At 39.4% G+C, this 17,480-nt stretch overlaps 1 protein-coding gene across 1 annotated transcript in view; it reads left to right on the top strand.

Annotated features, from left to right (window-relative positions):
- GTF2F2 (general transcription factor IIF subunit 2) overlaps positions 1-17,223 on the top strand; it is an 87,547-nt gene extending 70,324 nt beyond the window's left edge. Inside the window, exons 7-9 of the mRNA XM_056327640.1 lie at positions 3,169-3,268; positions 10,082-10,225; positions 16,389-17,223. Of these exons, the coding sequence (XP_056183615.1) occupies positions 3,169-3,268; positions 10,082-10,225; positions 16,389-16,508 (364 nt within the window). The 3' untranslated portion in view covers positions 16,509-17,223. The remainder of the gene's footprint in view (positions 1-3,168; positions 3,269-10,081; positions 10,226-16,388) is intronic.
- The last annotated feature ends 257 nt before the right edge of the window (positions 17,224-17,480 follow it).

Genomic DNA, 17,480 nt, shown 5'->3' with positions numbered 1-17,480 from the left:
TTCCCATTTATATTTCCATATTGGCATGTGGCAGCTGCTGTAATTGCTTGCATTAAAAAGTAATACCAGGAATTTAATGTATTTTTAGTTCTCACTACAGGAATTTGTCAACTAGGAACAGGGAAAAAATGTAACATTGTACTGTTAGCCAGTTTTCTGAGGGCCATCTGAGACCTGTGGGTTGTAAGAAACCCTGAAGTACAACAAAGACATCTCTGAAATTTCTTTAAGAGGTACATACCTTTGTAGCAGATATATTTGTTATTTGGTACATGTAGATCTTTCTGAAGTCTGCCATTTTACAAACAAACTTAGATTGTCCATTTCTGTTTTCACTTGGTAGGCTTCCTTCCTGTTTCCTAAGCAGGCAAGAAGTTTTTCTTCACTTTCAAGATTCTGTGCTGGGGAGCTTCACATATTAAACGTAACTTCACTGCCATCAACCTCTGGAGGCCTCCGAGAAGTGCATTAGCTCTCCTACGCATTTGGTTTTCTACTGGTTTGGAAATTAGCAGGTTAAAATGAAAAAGCTGAAATGCATATCCTGCATGGCAAGTGAAAAAATGTTAAGAAGTAAATTGCTGGTCTTCTTTCCTGCAAAGAAGGATTAATTTATGGAAGCTGCACTGAAATGGGGGTTGAAATTTCCTGTATTGCAATTTTAAAATGCCAGAATAGGAAGAGACCCTCAACACTGAGCAGTGTCTGAGGTTCACAACAGGCTGTAGAGGAAAGACCTACCAATTGTTTGCATCTTTAAATATCTAATTCATTAAGAAGCTGGAGGGGGTTTGACATCACCATTCTAAGGGTTTTCCTTCTGAGGACAGTCTAAGGTGTTCAGTCCGTATTTTCAGTGTTCTGGCATTTTGCCACTGAAGGGCTAATGACTTTTTCCTGAAGAAATGGAGGATATGGTAAATTTACCTTGTAAAGAGTAATGACTGTAAAGCCCAGTGCAAGGAGGATTTAATCATGGAGAAATGCCACCATGGAAAGCCTAGTGCTCCCTGAAAACGAGACCATCGGGTATGTTTTAATATTGTCAGGAACCTTGTCTATCACTTACCTGTGCTGCAGCTGTAATAAAGAGAAGGACTCTGGAACAACATCACAAATCAAATCACTAAATCTGGTCCACATGAAGGTGGTGCAGTGGCCTTGAAGGGGAAAGCAGGAATAAGAATTCCCAGTTCGTCACCAGGAGCCCCTGTCTTATGAACAGGAGCAGTATCAGTAAACAGGTTGAGCGGGAAATCTTTACAGAAAGGAAAAATATGCGAGGGGAGAAGTGAGATGAAAAATAGCGCTACAGTAGGGGAGAGGGAGGACTGGAAAACTCCCCAGGTCAAAACAACAGGAAAAATGGCAAAGAACTGCAAGAAAAGATTTTATAAAAATAAAAATTAAAGCCAAACTATTAAAAAAAAAAAGCATTGAGACTAAAAGGAAAAATATTAAGTAACGAAAAGTTGGAATAAAAGACAGATTTGGAGAAAAGATACAGATTTAGCTTTAGCCTATGCCTCTGTGAAGTGTGAGTTTAGAAGACCTTTGGTAAGCAGATCAATAAAATCTTTAAAATGATTTAATTAGATTGAAGGCTAAAAGATAAACTCTTGTGATAAAAACACCTTTATTTGCCAGGACAGGGGTAAAAAATGTTCACTGCTCATTTACCTTCCAATTTATTTTTGTTCAAGCTAAGAAAATGTGCTACATTTGGACAGAAGAAGGCATTGATGTACCTTTGAATTTAGAAATGTAGAATACAAGGCAGTGGTTGCTTAAGGGTAATGAAAACTATAGAACAAATGACGAATCTGCAAAGATTCAAAAGGAAACAAGTTTCTATCTATGTGTGAGGCAAAACCGTCAGCAACTGCTGTCCGCTAATACTAGCTGGGAAGGATGGTTGGCTTTATTTCCAGCTGCTACAACTAGAGAATTTATTTAATGTAATGCTTACTTTAATTGTAATTTATTTAGGTTGTTCGAGTGTTAAATCACAAGCGTGCTGAATTTAAATCAAGCTTTTGGGGTGCACATTATATTTTTATAAAAAGAAATCAGTGGTGTTAAGCACAAGTGGTTTTGAAAGAGCTGTTGTCTTTATCACTTTTGTGTTTTACATTAGTAAACATTTAGTTACTATTTGCATTAGCGTCACTATTAATTTTTCTTTGGAAAGAAGCAGATTTATTTTTATTTATTAAAAAAATTGTACATTTATTGGGCTAGAAGTCTCATATTGTGTTTAGTGAAATTGACTCTTCTGCCTGTAAGATACACCTTTGGAAACAAAATAACTTCACTGATGATAAGGCGTTACTTTTATGTGCTATAGAGCTGTTTTCTCTGAAGAGAGGTCCTGCACCTTTCTAAAGCTTGCTTTCTTGCATCTTCATTTCAAGTAGTAATTCTTGAGTAAACTTGGAGTAAACGGAGCTGCTCTTCTACACCATCATATATAAGCTTTAAATTACGTAGCGATGACAAAATGTGTTCAACCTCAGACCTTCTCAGAGTCTTCCCTGAAGAGGGATGAAGGTCACCTCTTGGTAACTGTATGATTGAAACTTTATTGTACATTCGTTTGAACGCAGGTGGATTTCTCTGTGTTTTTAAAAGTGCTCGTAAAACAGTTACTTGTGCTCTCTGTGCTATAATGCTAAAAGAAAGGTCATGGAAATTTATATTTTTACATTAAAATATCTAAGAGAAGGTCATGGAATCTGATCTTTGCTGTGCTCTGAGAGTTAGCAGAGGTGGATCAGAAGCTTTTTCTGACCTCAGCTGAGTAGGCTGGGAGATTCTGGGTTCATTTGGGTTGGGTTTGATCTTTTTTAAGGCTTTTCTTCCATCTGAGTGTCAGGCTTTGGGAATAAAGTTTGTATTCAGACATGGGTTTTAGCATCTTGCCTTCACAGTTGTTTGGTTTTCAGCATTTTGGTATCTTCTGTAGCATATAGTGTCCTAATAATTCACCGTGTTCTTGAGCAAAAGTAAGAGTAGGAAAAACTTAATTCAGAAGAGTGCATCTGTTCTGCCTTATGATTTGTTTGCCGCTGACCTTCGATAAGGGCTGTTTCGTACTTGCAGATTTTTAGAATTCATTTGGAATATGTGCTTGTCTGAACTTTTTCTAATTCTCCTTTTCTTTTGCAGATTACAGATAGAAGAATCTTCTAAACCTGTAAGGCTATCACAGCAGCTGGACAAAGCCGTAACCACAAACTACAAACCCGTGGCTAATCATCAATATAATGTAAGTAGCTTTCAGTGTTTTCCCTTCTTCTCCTCTTCAGGAATCTGTCTCAGGACTCTAGAATCGCTCTGCTGCTGTCCTGCAGGTCTTTTGCTCACAGCTGGCCACTGTCTTTGGAAACGCTCTATGTTACCTGGTTTCTGCCTGATTTTGTCTTCTGGGGATCTTCTTTCTGTCTCAAGACCAGTGTCATCCTTAGGGCTAAGGTCTGCCAATTCTAACTCTTGTCGTGCTACCTGACAGAGGGCAGACCGCCTTTACCCAAACCTTTTCTAGTGGCCTTATTACATTCTTCCTCTGGTCTTTTTTTGTGAGATGTAATTTCGAAGTATGGCGATGAAAGGCAGTTCTGACTCTGTGCTATGAGATCTGGAAGCACTCCTCTGAGCCAAATAAAATATCATACGGGGTTCAAAGACTTGAAAAGAATCATTAGTTTCCAGTCCTTTGCAGGAACTGACAAGAAGTAGAGAAGAGTAACAGCTGATAATTTTTCACAGTTTCATACCTTCACAGTATGTGTTATTTGCATCATTGGCTTTGTCAATATTACACCCACACTGCTGTTCCAGATCAGTTGATGTACATACAAACTATAACGTCCTTTTTCTTAAAGATCTTCGAGTAATTTGTGTGTATGCATATATAATTGCTGTTACTGTTGAATATGAGCAATGTTAAGTCATACTGAAAATGAGTCACTGTGTTAGTCATTTAAACTTTTACACTTTTTATTAAGATTTTATTTACATAAAACAAATGACAATATACTGCATGATATTTAAGCATTATTCTGAAAGGCAGTCTATTTCCACAGAACCAAAAATAATTGTTTCTCTCTTATGGGACTGTTCTGTAGTAGTTACTGTTCAAAGTCTGATCTATACGCAGATGATCATACCAATATAACTATTTCAGCTAGGGGAATGACATTTCACCAAAATAGTCACACTGGTATATCCTGCTATGCAAGTGTGATTTTATATGAGTATATTGTTTTATGATGCTACTATTAGTCTCCTTCTTTAAATCTGAAATAAGCTACGGTGATGTACAGCTGCTCTTTTTACTAGGATGCTGTGCCATTTCCCTGACACTAGCATAATTACAACAGTATGACTTCTGAATCGTTAATCCAATCGCAAACTACTGTCATCGTATCATCACAGAAATTTAAGTCTCCTGTGAGACTCAGGGGGTATAACCAGGACATAACCAGGCTTCTTAAAAGTTGTGATGCTCTTTTGTCCTAATTGTAATATTTTTATTGGTTACATAGCGGTCCGTGCTAGTTGAAGTCCATTGGCAGTGTGTTTACTTTTCATGTCTACCTTAAAGATGTTCTGATAGGAAATAACTAGTAGGACATACTTGTACTTGAGTCACTCTTGGCCTTGCCTTGCCTTTCTACATCTTTCTTTTCACTACTCTTTTATTAAGGTTCAGGTTAGATGGCTGAAAGGATGTACAACTGGGAGAACACGTCCATGAACTTTTTAAACCTCTTCGTTATTTTTCTCCTGTTTCCAAGCAGCAGTTGCTTTCTTAAAACTTGCTGCATTGCTTGTAATTGTATGACAGCCCTGTTGGGGACAAGACTTTTACTAAGAAAGAAGAAAAAATACACAAACTACTGTACATGCTGATATGTTCAGTCATCTTCTGGGGAGTTTCTGAGGAAAGAATGAGTATCTGCTAAATTAGAAAGAAAGCAGTAACATTTCCTGAAGGAAGAGATGATAGAATATTAAATGGGGCTTAAACGTGGCTGCTCCATGTACCTGTAAATAAACGTACAACAGGAAGGAGGGAAATAAATTATATGTGGATGAGAAATAGCAATAGCTTGTTTGGATACAAGGATGGGGAAAGTGATTTTTTAAATTTTTTAAATTTTTTTTTGGCAAGACGTTACATTAAGCCTACCTTTTTATTAGAAGAAATTGCAGTTCCGTTACAATATATGCCAGGATTGTGACTTTGTTTTTCTTCTCTGGGAAAGGGACCTTCATTTTCTGTATATATGTAAATATTATATGTTTACAAGGTTACAGTATTAATATTCTTGCGCTGGAGTCTTTCTATGACTTAATTATTTTTCGTAACACAGCAGAAAAGTCCTCTAGTGGTCCTGGTTGCCCCTTCAGAGGCTTCTTTGTGATCTCCCCTCTTCCCACTCTCCCATACTATAGAGGCTGGTACCTGTGCTCCAGGGAATGAGAAAACTTTTAAGACTCCTTTCAAACATCTTCAGGTGAAACTTTAGATTTAGTCTCACTTCTCTTTCACCTTTGTATTAGCTGTCTACTGAAGCAGAGTAATACATCAGCTTCAGTATTAGTGATACCTTCAAGAAGGTAATTTTGGCAGCTTTTCAGCAAGCTTAGCAATGTCCTGGGAAGGTAAACAAAGAGAAATTGATTGCTGTATGAAGTCTTGCAGGGATAAACTCTAAATTTCTACACTCAACAGCTTGTTCTGAAATGGTCCTTCCTTGAAATCAAATCGTATTCTAATGCTTCTTAAACTTAAAAGCCACACAATTTTAAAGAAATCTCATTAGTTGACAGTGTACGTGCGTTCTGTAATATGACTCTCAAAAAGTCTTTTAAGCCTACTGCATAAAGCATCCTGTTTGCGAAGAAAACAGGAAGGAAAAATAATGAAAGGCTGCATTGTAACTTGCTATGAGCAGTGTATTCACAAGACAAAAAGAAGAAAACAGCAACAGATACCGTGCTTCTTTTTTTTTTCTTTTTTTTTTTTTAAATTAGCACTTCACAACGCACTCAGTGTTTTCAGACACAGTGGGAGCTGTTGCTGAAGTTGGAGGGAAATGCTGGAGTGTTGCTAATTAAATTTGGGGCAATTTGGACACCAACAGCAAATAACTCTTTAACAAAGGGAGAGTTTGATACTCAGATTTCTGTGTGAGTTGGTTTTATACATTAATGAATTAAGAATATTAGAATATTCACATTGCATTTGTATAGGGAATACTAACACTCTTCTTTGATTTACTTTAGCTCATCCAGAGAATGTAAAGTAGAAACCCCTACTGGGGAGAGTATACCGAGGCACTGAAATAATAGAGAAAGAAGAATGCTGGGCATTACAGTTTGCTAGCAAAAAAAAGATTGTGCTTTGGTTAGAAAGACTACTTCATGTTATTTTCCAGGAGACTATTATTCGTATAATTAGGTTTTTATACCCAGTTGTGAAATAGTCCTGTCAGAGACCTAACATCAGTGAAGATAATGTTGAGAATTTCCTTATTGTTCCTTTGTTCCTTTGTGTAGGAAGCATCAATTTTAAAGTTGAGTACTTTTTTTCCTCCACAAAGGGAGAGTAGTAGCTAGTTGCTAGCTAAGCACATTTTTCCTGTGTGTCATTTGAAGAGGTACAAATAGTACCATGGATTTTTTTTGTTGTTCTCAGAGATTGTCTTGAGAGTCCCAGTAGCTTTTCCAGCTGCAGTTAGTTTCTGTTTCTGTTTTTCTTTTTGTTCATTTTGGTTTTGTTGTTTAGGGAAGCAGAAAATTGCAGAAGGCTTGGTAAGAAGAGATGTGTAATAGTTGCTGCTGTGGCAGAATGATACAGCCTGTAACTGACTGTCTTCATCTTTCACACTGCATCTTTCAACTGGTATATTTTGAGTCAGAGAAAAGTTGCTAACCTGAGAAAAAACTGCATAGGTCTTTGCACTGAAAAGTGACCTCAGATGTATGCGGAAACCCAGAACTCAGTCATTGCAAATAGAGACACCTTCATCTCTTCTGCGGTCTCCTGGACTTGACCTCTACTGAAGTGCTGGATGCTTTTCTGGCAACAAATTAAGGCTGGATAATCCATCTCCTGCTCTTGCAAAATGTTAACATGTGCCTATATTCAAAACATTCTTAGTGTCCTCAGTCCTAGTGTCCCATAAGCCAGTGTTTCAAATGTAATAGGGCTCTATTGAACATCCAGTTGACTGCTGTTTACCGGTATCAGCCATGACCTGACCAGCAACTGCACAGAGAAACTGGAAAATTCTGGGTATCCCTACATCAAAAAAGGTTGGAAACTCAGGATCAAGAAAGCCCACTGCAGTTGATTGCAGCGGCTAATTAGAAAACTCTGTTTCCAGGAGAATACAGTGTTGATGTCTTGATTTTTGAAGAGGACTCCATAAAGTTGCAGTCGTGCAACTTTCCTTCCCATATGGTACAATATATCCAGGTATAAATTAAAAGCATTTTTAATGTGCAAAGTGACTGGCATTAGGTCAGCTGAAGATCAGATGCAAAGACTTTTTGGCAATCAAACAGTTGATTTAGTGTATTGCTTATTTATTGTTGCTTATTATTGTAATGCTTGCAGGTAGCACTCTCACACATCTCGTACTTCATCCTGCATTTCATGCAGCAAGAGGCCAGGCTCTTCCTGCTCCCTACTTTTTGTGTCATTTCTATAGGTGCTTCATACAGAAACTCTTGCTCAAGTACCAGGTCATGGGTAGTGCTGTAGGTCATAGTAGACTTTTAGATGAATGGGATTTATTCGGCTTCTCCAGTACCTGCATGGCTATGTGAGTATATGCAGAGAACTGGCCAGCTGCTTTGCTGGTGGACTTGCAACCAGCAGAGGCAGGGAACCCCCGAGTGCACCCTGGCAGTGCTGCTTGGTAAAGAATTCGGCTTCTGTCACGTTACGGTGTCATAATTTTTTATTGTATTAATGGATCCTGACTGTATTTTGGGTTTGTAGTTTTAAAGTGTGCCAGCTGAGTAGACTTGTTCGTACTTTTTTCAATGCCATTGCAGTTCTGCTCCATGTGTTCACAACTGGATGCAGTCTGCTTGCATTATCCTGCACAGTGAGACTACACCAGTACAGAAACAGAAACTGAGTCCACAACAGGGCTTCCAAAGCTTACAAGTAAAACCTTTTCAAGGTCAACAGAAGCTCCTAATGAATTGTCTGTTGGACTTTCAAAAGAATCAAATGTTTTGATGGATAATTTACAGGCAGGTTAATTTTCTAGATTTATGTACCTACTCTATAGTTTCTGTGGCATAGCAGTTCTGCTGTAGATCATGGCAACCGAGATGATGTACTGTGAAGCTGTTTTACTTGATGCTACACTTAGCTGTTGTTGCAAAGCTATTACTGTTTTGAAGATTTATTGTTTAAATGCAGAGACTAAGGAGTTAAATAATTACACCAAAGTGTATTAGTGGATAAAAGCAATTCTGTGTGTTTGTGTGGGGAGTTTATGTCTGTTATATCACTAACATACGGTTGGAAAAGCAGACAAGTATTTGGTTGCCCAAGCCCGTCTTAGGTTTTTAGCAAAAGCAACAGACTTCAAGCTACAACTGAGAACAATTGTTCTGCATTCAGTGTGGTGATGTACATCTGTTTCAGGATTTGAAGGAGCAAGTTGGCTGTGCAAAGACCTGTGAGCAATGGCAAAGGTGGTAATAGTCTTTAGCCACTTTGGGACAGATACCAAGAGACAGGCTATTTTCACTCAGAGAGTAGGAGGGAGTTAACTGGAAAGGAAACATAGGAAAAAGTAAATTGTGCCATGAAACTGATTTCTCTTCTTAAAAATCAGATTTTTAGTATCCAGTAGAACTGGGAATTTTCATCTCTAGGTTTCTTCTCTGAAGCTCTTCATTTTGAGGATCAGGTCTGAGACATCAGAGGCAGAACAACTCCCATAGAAAATTATCCCACTGGCAGCCAGGCTTGTGTCCCTTATTGATCACGTACATCTCTTGTGCTATATGTTGTACCACTTCAGATGCACCCATGCAGTTTGCCTGAAAGCACTTGATGATTACATGAACTGTATTACCTTCTGGGTCACCTTTCTTGGTTCCAGGGAGCTTGATGTATTTCTGTTATTGGGGGTGGTATTGCGGGTGGGTGGAATGATGTGCTGGCAGATGCTGCGGTTGGTGCTTTGCAGTGATTGGGATTTGTTTGGGGTGTGCCGGTCTGTGCAAGTTGTGCTTCTGATGGTGAATCTGAGGAAATGCAGGAAGTATTTTTGGAGGCAGTAGAAGTTTCTGCAAAAATATATGGTCATCTTGTGCAGATTATAATAGTTAAATACTTTTTAATATGCATTCAGTGCTTTTTAATACACATTCTGAAACAGGATGGTATGTGACAACAAGGGGCCTCTACTTGCTTAGAAGGTTTTTCTTTGGGCTGTTGTAACTTTGTGTGTGCTGCTCAGGTTTCTCCTGAAGGCATATCATCCACATCCTTGAAGTGTCTTCACTTGGTGAAGATTGGTTTTATATTGACAGAGTTGTTGCCCGGAGTGATGAGGCTATGTCCAAGGGCCCTCTGAGCATCCTTTGGGCAGCTGGTTGTTAGGAGTGTGGATGTAGCCATATTGGTCTGTGGATTTTCCTGAGTATGGCCATTGGTAAGTTGCTTGATAGCTGTCGTTATACTTCAGAAGCCAGCATCAGCAGAGGTGGAGTGAAAATATGTCTCAGTTTCCATTTCTGTACTAATATTAATTCTCTCTGCAGGTTTGGGCATATCATGCAGGCTCTGTTTCTGGGGTTTTTTACTGGTTAAAGCAGAGATACATATCTGAAAAGCTTATTGTGCTGAGGACAAAATGCTTAGTTTATGTTCATAAAAGAACATTCGAGCGCTCAAAAGAAAATTTTCCAGATGAAAAGCACTGAGTCATTGAACAGTGTTGTATTAAATTGAAGAGGGGTTTTATGTCTTAATGTTCAGCACTGAGAATTATACAGCGTTACATACAAATGCCTTTAAAACATGTTTTGTATCTGATAGATCGAATATGAGAAGAAGAAGAAAGAGGATGGAAAACGGGCTCGAGCTGATAAACAGCAAGTGTTGGATATGCTTTTTTCAGCCTTTGAGAAACATCAGTATTACAACATCAAAGACCTGGTGGACATAACCAAACAGCCAGTGGTACGTACGTACTGGTAGTCTCGTAAGATAACCATTTTCAGTAGTTACTATTGTGTATATTTTCCATATCCAGACAATAGTTTAATATACACTATATGCCTTTGAAACATCTCTCTAAATATGTTTTACAACAAACAGAAATATTCAAGTTTTAAGTTCACCATTGTAGGAGTGTGTAGGATACCAAGCATTGCAGTGAGTGTGCTTTTTCTTGACAGAGGTGGTTTAAGTAACCTAAATGGTCTCTTTCTTATTTAGATTTGCTTTAATACTAGAAACTAAATTCTGTAATGCTCTGACATCTCCCATGCTACTCCTGCCCTCACTGAAGTAACAGCCTAGTTCTGTTGCTGTTATCAGTAGAGAGCTTGTGTTATGTGAGTGGTCAGCCCTTCCTGCAGCTTCTGAACTTTATCTTGGCATAGCAACAGGCCTTATTCTGTAAGTCTAGAAAATTGTTTAATGGAATTAATATTAAATTCATGCATTGCCCATGTTAGGAGCTCAGGCATCATGTCAATACCCCCAAAATCACTTGATTTCCTTTACAGATAGAGTAATTTTAGACTAAGATTTTACAGATTTGATATTTGGGGTTTACTTTGATTTTTTTTTTTTTTAAACACTGTTTTGATCCATGAACAAGAAAAACATGAAGGTGTGTGTTTATGCGATGGTTTTGTTATCCTGCGGTGTCTGCCAGCCCCTTCGTCTATGAAACCTAACTTTACAGTTCTTCCCCTTCTTTCCCTGGTCGAGCTTTCCTTGAGCAGAAAAGGCAGGAGCTGGGGAGACAATGACACATGAAGTATCTTCGGTGCTGTTCATGTTTTTCACTGCTGACTGTGGTATCTGTCCTCAACCCAGCTGCAGTTCTGAGAAAACCTAAGGGGAATTAGTTATGTTTGAGTCTAAATGGAGCAACGATTTCAAAAGTTGTTAGAGCAAAGGCAGAAGAAAAAACAGTGACAGCTGAATTATGGAAAAAATTATTCCACTAAAAGAGGTGGGGAAAAGGGAGATGCTTACTAGTTTTGCTCACTTCACATGTAGAATTAACTGGATCTGCATCGGAGGGTTTGTATAAGGTGCACAGTCTGGTTAAGAAGCTGCACAAAGATGGTACTGGATTAAAGTACATGTAGGTTCACGGTGTTCTAATACCTTGGAATAAGCTAGTTGGATAATGTATTCGTGTCTTCTATTCCATTCATTTATCTAATGACTCAGCTCCTTATCTGTATGGCAGAGAAGATGTGTGGATCATGGGAGCTGAGGAGGAGGAAGATACGGAGGAAGTGGCAAGAAAATTTTGAGATTTTTTTCTTTTTTGGTAAGAGATAGGTGTGACAGTCACTGTCTCCATCACTTTGAATGTAAGTAGGTACAGATTTATCCCGTCTAGCATGACTTTCAGCTAGAAATAGTCACCCACAACTCCCTCTTAAGCCATTGGAGAACAAAAGTTCTCTTCCTTCTCTGATGTGATTTACTTCTTGAACGTACCTGTCTCTCTGCATCAGCTCAAAGGAGCCTGGAAAAGCTGTGCTTCTGACACAAGTTTCTTCATTAAGCACCAGAAGTTGGGCAAGATTAATCCAATTTTTGTCTAAGTCACTGCCCTAAGGATTAGATGTATAGAGTAGTTATTAAATTAGAGCAGAATACCTCAGATGTATAATTCTGTTAAATGTATGTTGAATTTCTATGCCTGTCTGTATATCTCCGCTATCATCATACACTCCTGAATATATTCTGCCTGTAGCGTAGCGGATCTGTGCTGTGTACTTTGATCTTAGCAAATCTAGCCTTTTTTTTCAGCTATTGTAGTACTAAGATAATGTTAAAGGGAAATTTTAGATTAATTTGACCCAATATCACATGCTATTTGGGCTATATCTTTGCATCTGTGTTTGTTATTTGAATCTGTACTGATGGCTAGAAGTCCTGTAGGGCTCCTGAGATTAATCAAACCATTAAACCCTCCTCCCCTGAGTGGGCTGTGCAGTCTCGGTTTCGAGCTCTGCGCAGGAGTTAGGGGTTTTGTGTTCATTCCCAGATGCAGTTCTGCTGTAGGTGTTAGTGCCCATCCAACTTCCTCAGACCCAGATATCCTGAGAAAATAAGTGACCAAAATCCTCTTCCTGGTGCCTTTCTTCATTCAGTGGCTAGCCAGCTATTGTCTTTCATCTACCCCTCATCTAAAGCTATCCTGATTTTCAGTCTGGGTTCCCATTAAAAACTGTAGGGAGTTGACATCCATTTCCATTTTAAAATACTGTCCCTTGGTTCCTGCTGCTCAGCCAGTGTTTGCTCCATGTGTGAGCGCCCCTGACGCTGCCGAATTGAACCTCTGGTACTGGCAACATTTGTTTTTTTGTCTGAAAATAAAGGATCTGTTCCTAATGCCCACTGTGACTTTATTGCTTGCAGAGCAGCTATACCTGACACAGAAAAGTAAGATGCCAACAGGTGAATAGGTATGCTTTCCCCACGCTGCTAATTTATCTCTACAGAGCGTTCACTGCTTTATTTTCTGTCGTAGTGTCTAAGATTGTCTGGGTATGTAATTTCTCCTCTGAGTTTCTAAATGTTGAGGTTATTTTCAGATGCAAGGAAAAAAAAGCAGCTGCTTCTGTCTCCTCAGCTCCCATTGAAATGAAGTTCTAGGTGCTTACATCACTGGCTAATAATATTTAAAACACATTTATCTAAGGGCAATAACATCTTTGTTAGTAAAGTAACAAATCAATAAGGGTATTTTTCTTATGTAATGGTAAATGTGAATAGTAAACCCTTGCTACAGAGTATGTTGCATGTCACACGGGAAATTGCTGCCATCTTTGTTTTGTGATTGTGAAATCAAAAAGCAAGTCTATTCTGAACACAAACTACTGTTACATTAGGGAAACCTGGGTTTATTTGTTTTCCTTTTTTATGAAAAACAACAATTCGCAGTAGTAGACAAATCTGTTGCCACCTACCCAGATGTAAGCACTGAGCGCTCCCTGGAAACACTGCAGTAATTCTAGATTTGGGCTTCACGGCTCAGAATATAATATGCATTTTATGTGAGAAATCAAATACTTGCGAAGAATGGAACCAGTACGGAACCGATGGTTAATGTGAACTGTGTTTTTTCAAAATAGGATAGATTGTTTGCAGTTTTTTTCTTTTATTTCAGCTTTAAGTAATGGTTATCCTAAATACAGGAGGGGTGTCTCCTCAAAGTTTCAGAAGCGTTTTCAGAGCTTGGAAGTTAACTCCTCCCTCAGAAATGTGTATCCCATAATTCTATAATAACATTTCACTTCTTACAGAAAAAAATGTGAGGGAAGGTGTAACAGAGGAGAGGATTCCTTAAATGTACAAACAGATTACCTACAGATTCGCTTCTGTGTTAGAATTTATGTACATAAACATATTGAACCCCTTTCCGAGAAGAAATTGTGGGGCCCTGGTTAGTGCTCCCCAGGCTCTAAAATTCAGTGTTTTGGGAGGAATTGGGGAGTTTCTCTGGACGATACAGTGTCAGACTGAGTAGCATGCTTCAAGAGGTGTAGGCCAACCGGGCACAGCACAGACCCAGGTGGAGGGTCATGATATCTGGAAGGAAAAGTGATCCTGCAGGAAAAATCCATAATGTCCCCTGAACTCATCTCAAGCCACTTGCTCTCAAATATGGTACGGTCCAGCAGGATTATCCCTGATTTGTAATTGTCTAAAAACCCCAGCAGTTTGGCTTGCTCTGAGTCATGCAGAGTGATTTTTTGGGGGTTAACGCTCTCAGCTGCCCTCCCTAAAACCACTGCTGCTTGTTTCCCCCTCAGTGGAGATGGCAAATAGGAATATGTTGCAAATCCTCAGTTGCTGCAGTTCACAGTCCCAGCTTGAAGTGCCCTTACTTGCGGCACAGACATTTATCTTGCTGTTCAGTTGGGGTTGGTTTTTTTCCGTTTTGTTATGCTGTTGAAACAGAACTCTTGGAAGTTTTGCCCAGAGAGAAACAGAACTGCCTGGGGAATTGGGTCTGAAAACTAGTTGAAATTAAAAGTAACCTTTGTATAACTGGGGGTGTGAGCAAGTAGTGAGAGGTGAGAGCTGCCTCGGGCAAAACATCGCCCAAAGATACTGCCAGTGAACAGCAGGCGGGAGCTGTGGACCTTGCGGCCGTAGCGGTTTCATTCTGTCTGAGCCCTGCGGCAGCATAATGCCTTGTGAACTGGCTTCCTAGGTGCAGGCTTGGTCTCTCAGCCCAGGAACTGCATATGGATGTACTTGATGGGACCAAGTGCAATTATATTTTTTCCCCCGATTCTCATTAATCTGTGTGGTCTAGAGCAGAATTTAACCTTGAATCTGAGTGTTTCTTCCATCCACTCTGCCGTCTTTTGAAGTGTCTGTGACTACTGAAAGCTGCCTTATGCACATGCACAAGGATTGCAAAGCAAGCAGTGGCTATGCAGGTATACACACCTACATGTACCCATGTAGAAATCGCTTTTTTCACCTGCTTTCATCACCTTTTACAAAATGCATTGCACAACAGCAGCAACAAAAACAATTTGCCGATTTGCCCACTAATTGCTGTTACAGTGAGTACAATTGTCTTAGGTACCTGGCTCTCATATAATGACAGCATCTCTGCAATATGAGAGATGTGGAAAGGTGTGCTAAGAGATGTGTATAGATCTCCTGCTGCCACCTGCTGGGGTTTGCATCGGGCACCCTCGAAGAATGAAGAGCCATCCCCACGGTGCAAAATGAACTCCCTGCTCACCGCTCACAGCTCCTGCACAAAACCCCCTCTGCTCAAAGAAAAGACCCTAAGAAACTAGTTTGTATATGCAATCCATTACAGTCATCTCTTATTTGTTGGACAAACACCCCTCATTGCTTTGAGATAGGTTTTTAAGAATAATTTTGCTGCATGAGTTCAAATGAAGTATCATCATTACTGTGGGATCTGGATTATTTTTTTTTGCTTTATAAATTTTTGGTGTGTGCCTGGAGAGGGAGTAATGACTGGTTTCTCTAAAAGAGAATTTTTTTACTGAGTGAGAACATGCTGATTATTTATTTCTCAACTTTTCCATTTAGCAAAAAATGGGAAGAGTAGAAGGAAGAAACTTGGCCATCAGCCTTTTTTTTTTTCCTATGTCATCAACAAATATTTGATATTTTTTTTAATGAGTTGGAGTATGTTGATATTTGTGCTTAGTGGAACTGTAGGTGCAGAAAATCCAAGGGTTCCAGTAACTCCAGTTCAATATATGCACTCAGAGAGGATTAAAGTGCTGAAACTAAAGCAATTATTAATTTAATGTGGAGATTCTTAAACTGTGGTCTGCAGTTGCCATGGCAATCCACTCAAGTTGGTCCTGATTAATATTTAAACAAACAAGCAGGCAATCAGCTCTTTAAGAAATGAAACAAATTACTGGTGTTTATTATGAAGAGTTAAGGAGGGCTATATTAGTGAGCTGTCGTGTGTCAAAGATGATACTACTGGTATCATAGCTTCACTTGGTTTTTTTCTTTGATTTTTCTTCCTAGCGTTAACACTTGAATGTATTAGAAAATTCTCTGGCACCTACTCAGCTCTCTGAAAATGAGGCCATAATAAAACGCTGAAGGCTTTGCAAAAATGGCATGAAAACCAACAGCTTGGGGCTTTGAAGGTGTCTGAATAAAGCAGGGAGTTTCAAGATAATCCCAGCCCAAGCAAGATGAAAAGCCAAGAGCTTGTAGCTTAGGTGAAGAAATTCCAGGAGGAAGACGTGTGAGACAACCTCAGCATCACCTACCCCTCTTTTCTGCAGCCTGTGAAGCATCATCTAGCTAGCACCTGCCTGTCTGCACCCCAGCAGGGCTGGCCGGGAATACCCGGGAGCTGTCACACTGGAGCTTGGGTGCTCCCTGCAGCTTCGCTGGGGCTTGAGCTGGGTGTTACACTTAATCTGCTGCTTAATCACTGTTGGTGCCCAGGGCTGGAAGTCTATCACAGAGCCATTACCGCTCTGGCTAGTGCCCATCAGCCAACCTTGCTGCCCACCGGATGAGTTCTGTGAACCAAGCTGATGTGATTGAGCAGATCATGAGACCTCGCATAGGAACTGTGCTAAGTGCCTGCCTGTATAATTTGATTTTTGTTTCCTTTCAGATATACTTGAAAGAAATTTTAAGAGAAATAGGCATCTACAATGTGAAGGGGACCCACAAAAACACATGGGAGCTGAAGCCAGAATACAGACATTACCAAGGAGAAGAAAAGAGTGATTAACAAAGGCATTTACAAAGCAAGAGCCAATTAGAGTGATTGCACTGAGGGAACTGTGGTGGGTTTACAGATAGGACTGAGCACAGCGCAATTCTGCAAGATTCAAGTTAAAGCAGCTGATACTTTGTAATTTTCCGTAGCTTCATTTTTTTTCCAAGGAATATTCCTTGTATGTTTCTATAAGTGTTTTGTCTTTTGACAGGAAAAAAATATTTATAGAATAACTTGTATTAGATTTATCTTTATTAGAAATCTTTTGAGTTCTGATCTTTTCTTTGTTAGCTTTATGGCTTTTCAAAGCCTTGATGACTTTGGAAAACGTGTCCTAGAGGAAACCATTAACTTTGTGGTTTTGCATTCGAGTAGAACCAGGTTAATACCCTCATTTCTGCTGGGATCTGTCAGGGCTTTGTCTGGAAGTCTGCAAAGGTGCACAACCTTCTGTGCAGTGTGTGGGTGCAACAGACATGATGCTCCTTTTGGGATCAGGCTTAGAAAAAACAGCCGTAACCACAAGTGCTCATCATGGTCCTTAGACTCCATAGGAACAACAGGTCAGTGGGAAGACAACAGTCTCCCTCCCCCACCAAGTGATTACTGAGAAAAAAAAAATGAAGTGTCTGTCTGTTAGGTACATCAAGGAATAGATTTCTCTCGTTTTATATCATCATGTTACCTATGTTTAAGCATATCAATAAAATCATTATTTTAATTTGTACCATGCAATGTTCTGCATTATTGACTGAACACGTTGTGATTTAGATAGCGTAGGTATGAAGGGTTTTTTCAAACCATGTTTTTATTGCTGGCTTTGCCACTGGGGGTTTCTCTGTGTTTTGGGGAAGATTTCTTAATGCATCTGTGTCTCTGTTTAGCCATTTTTTAAATGCACATTGCAAGGGTTCAACATCCTTTTGGGGAAGAAACAGGAAAGGAGATGGGAGGGGACTATTAAATTATATTCTCAAAGCTTTT

This window comes from Falco biarmicus, chromosome 2 (assembly GCF_023638135.1).
Source record: "Falco biarmicus isolate bFalBia1 chromosome 2, bFalBia1.pri, whole genome shotgun sequence".
NCBI classification, from domain to species: Eukaryota; Metazoa; Chordata; class Aves; order Falconiformes; family Falconidae; genus Falco; species Falco biarmicus.
Note: the sequence above shows the minus strand (reverse complement) of the source record. Positions and strands in the feature narration are given on the sequence as shown.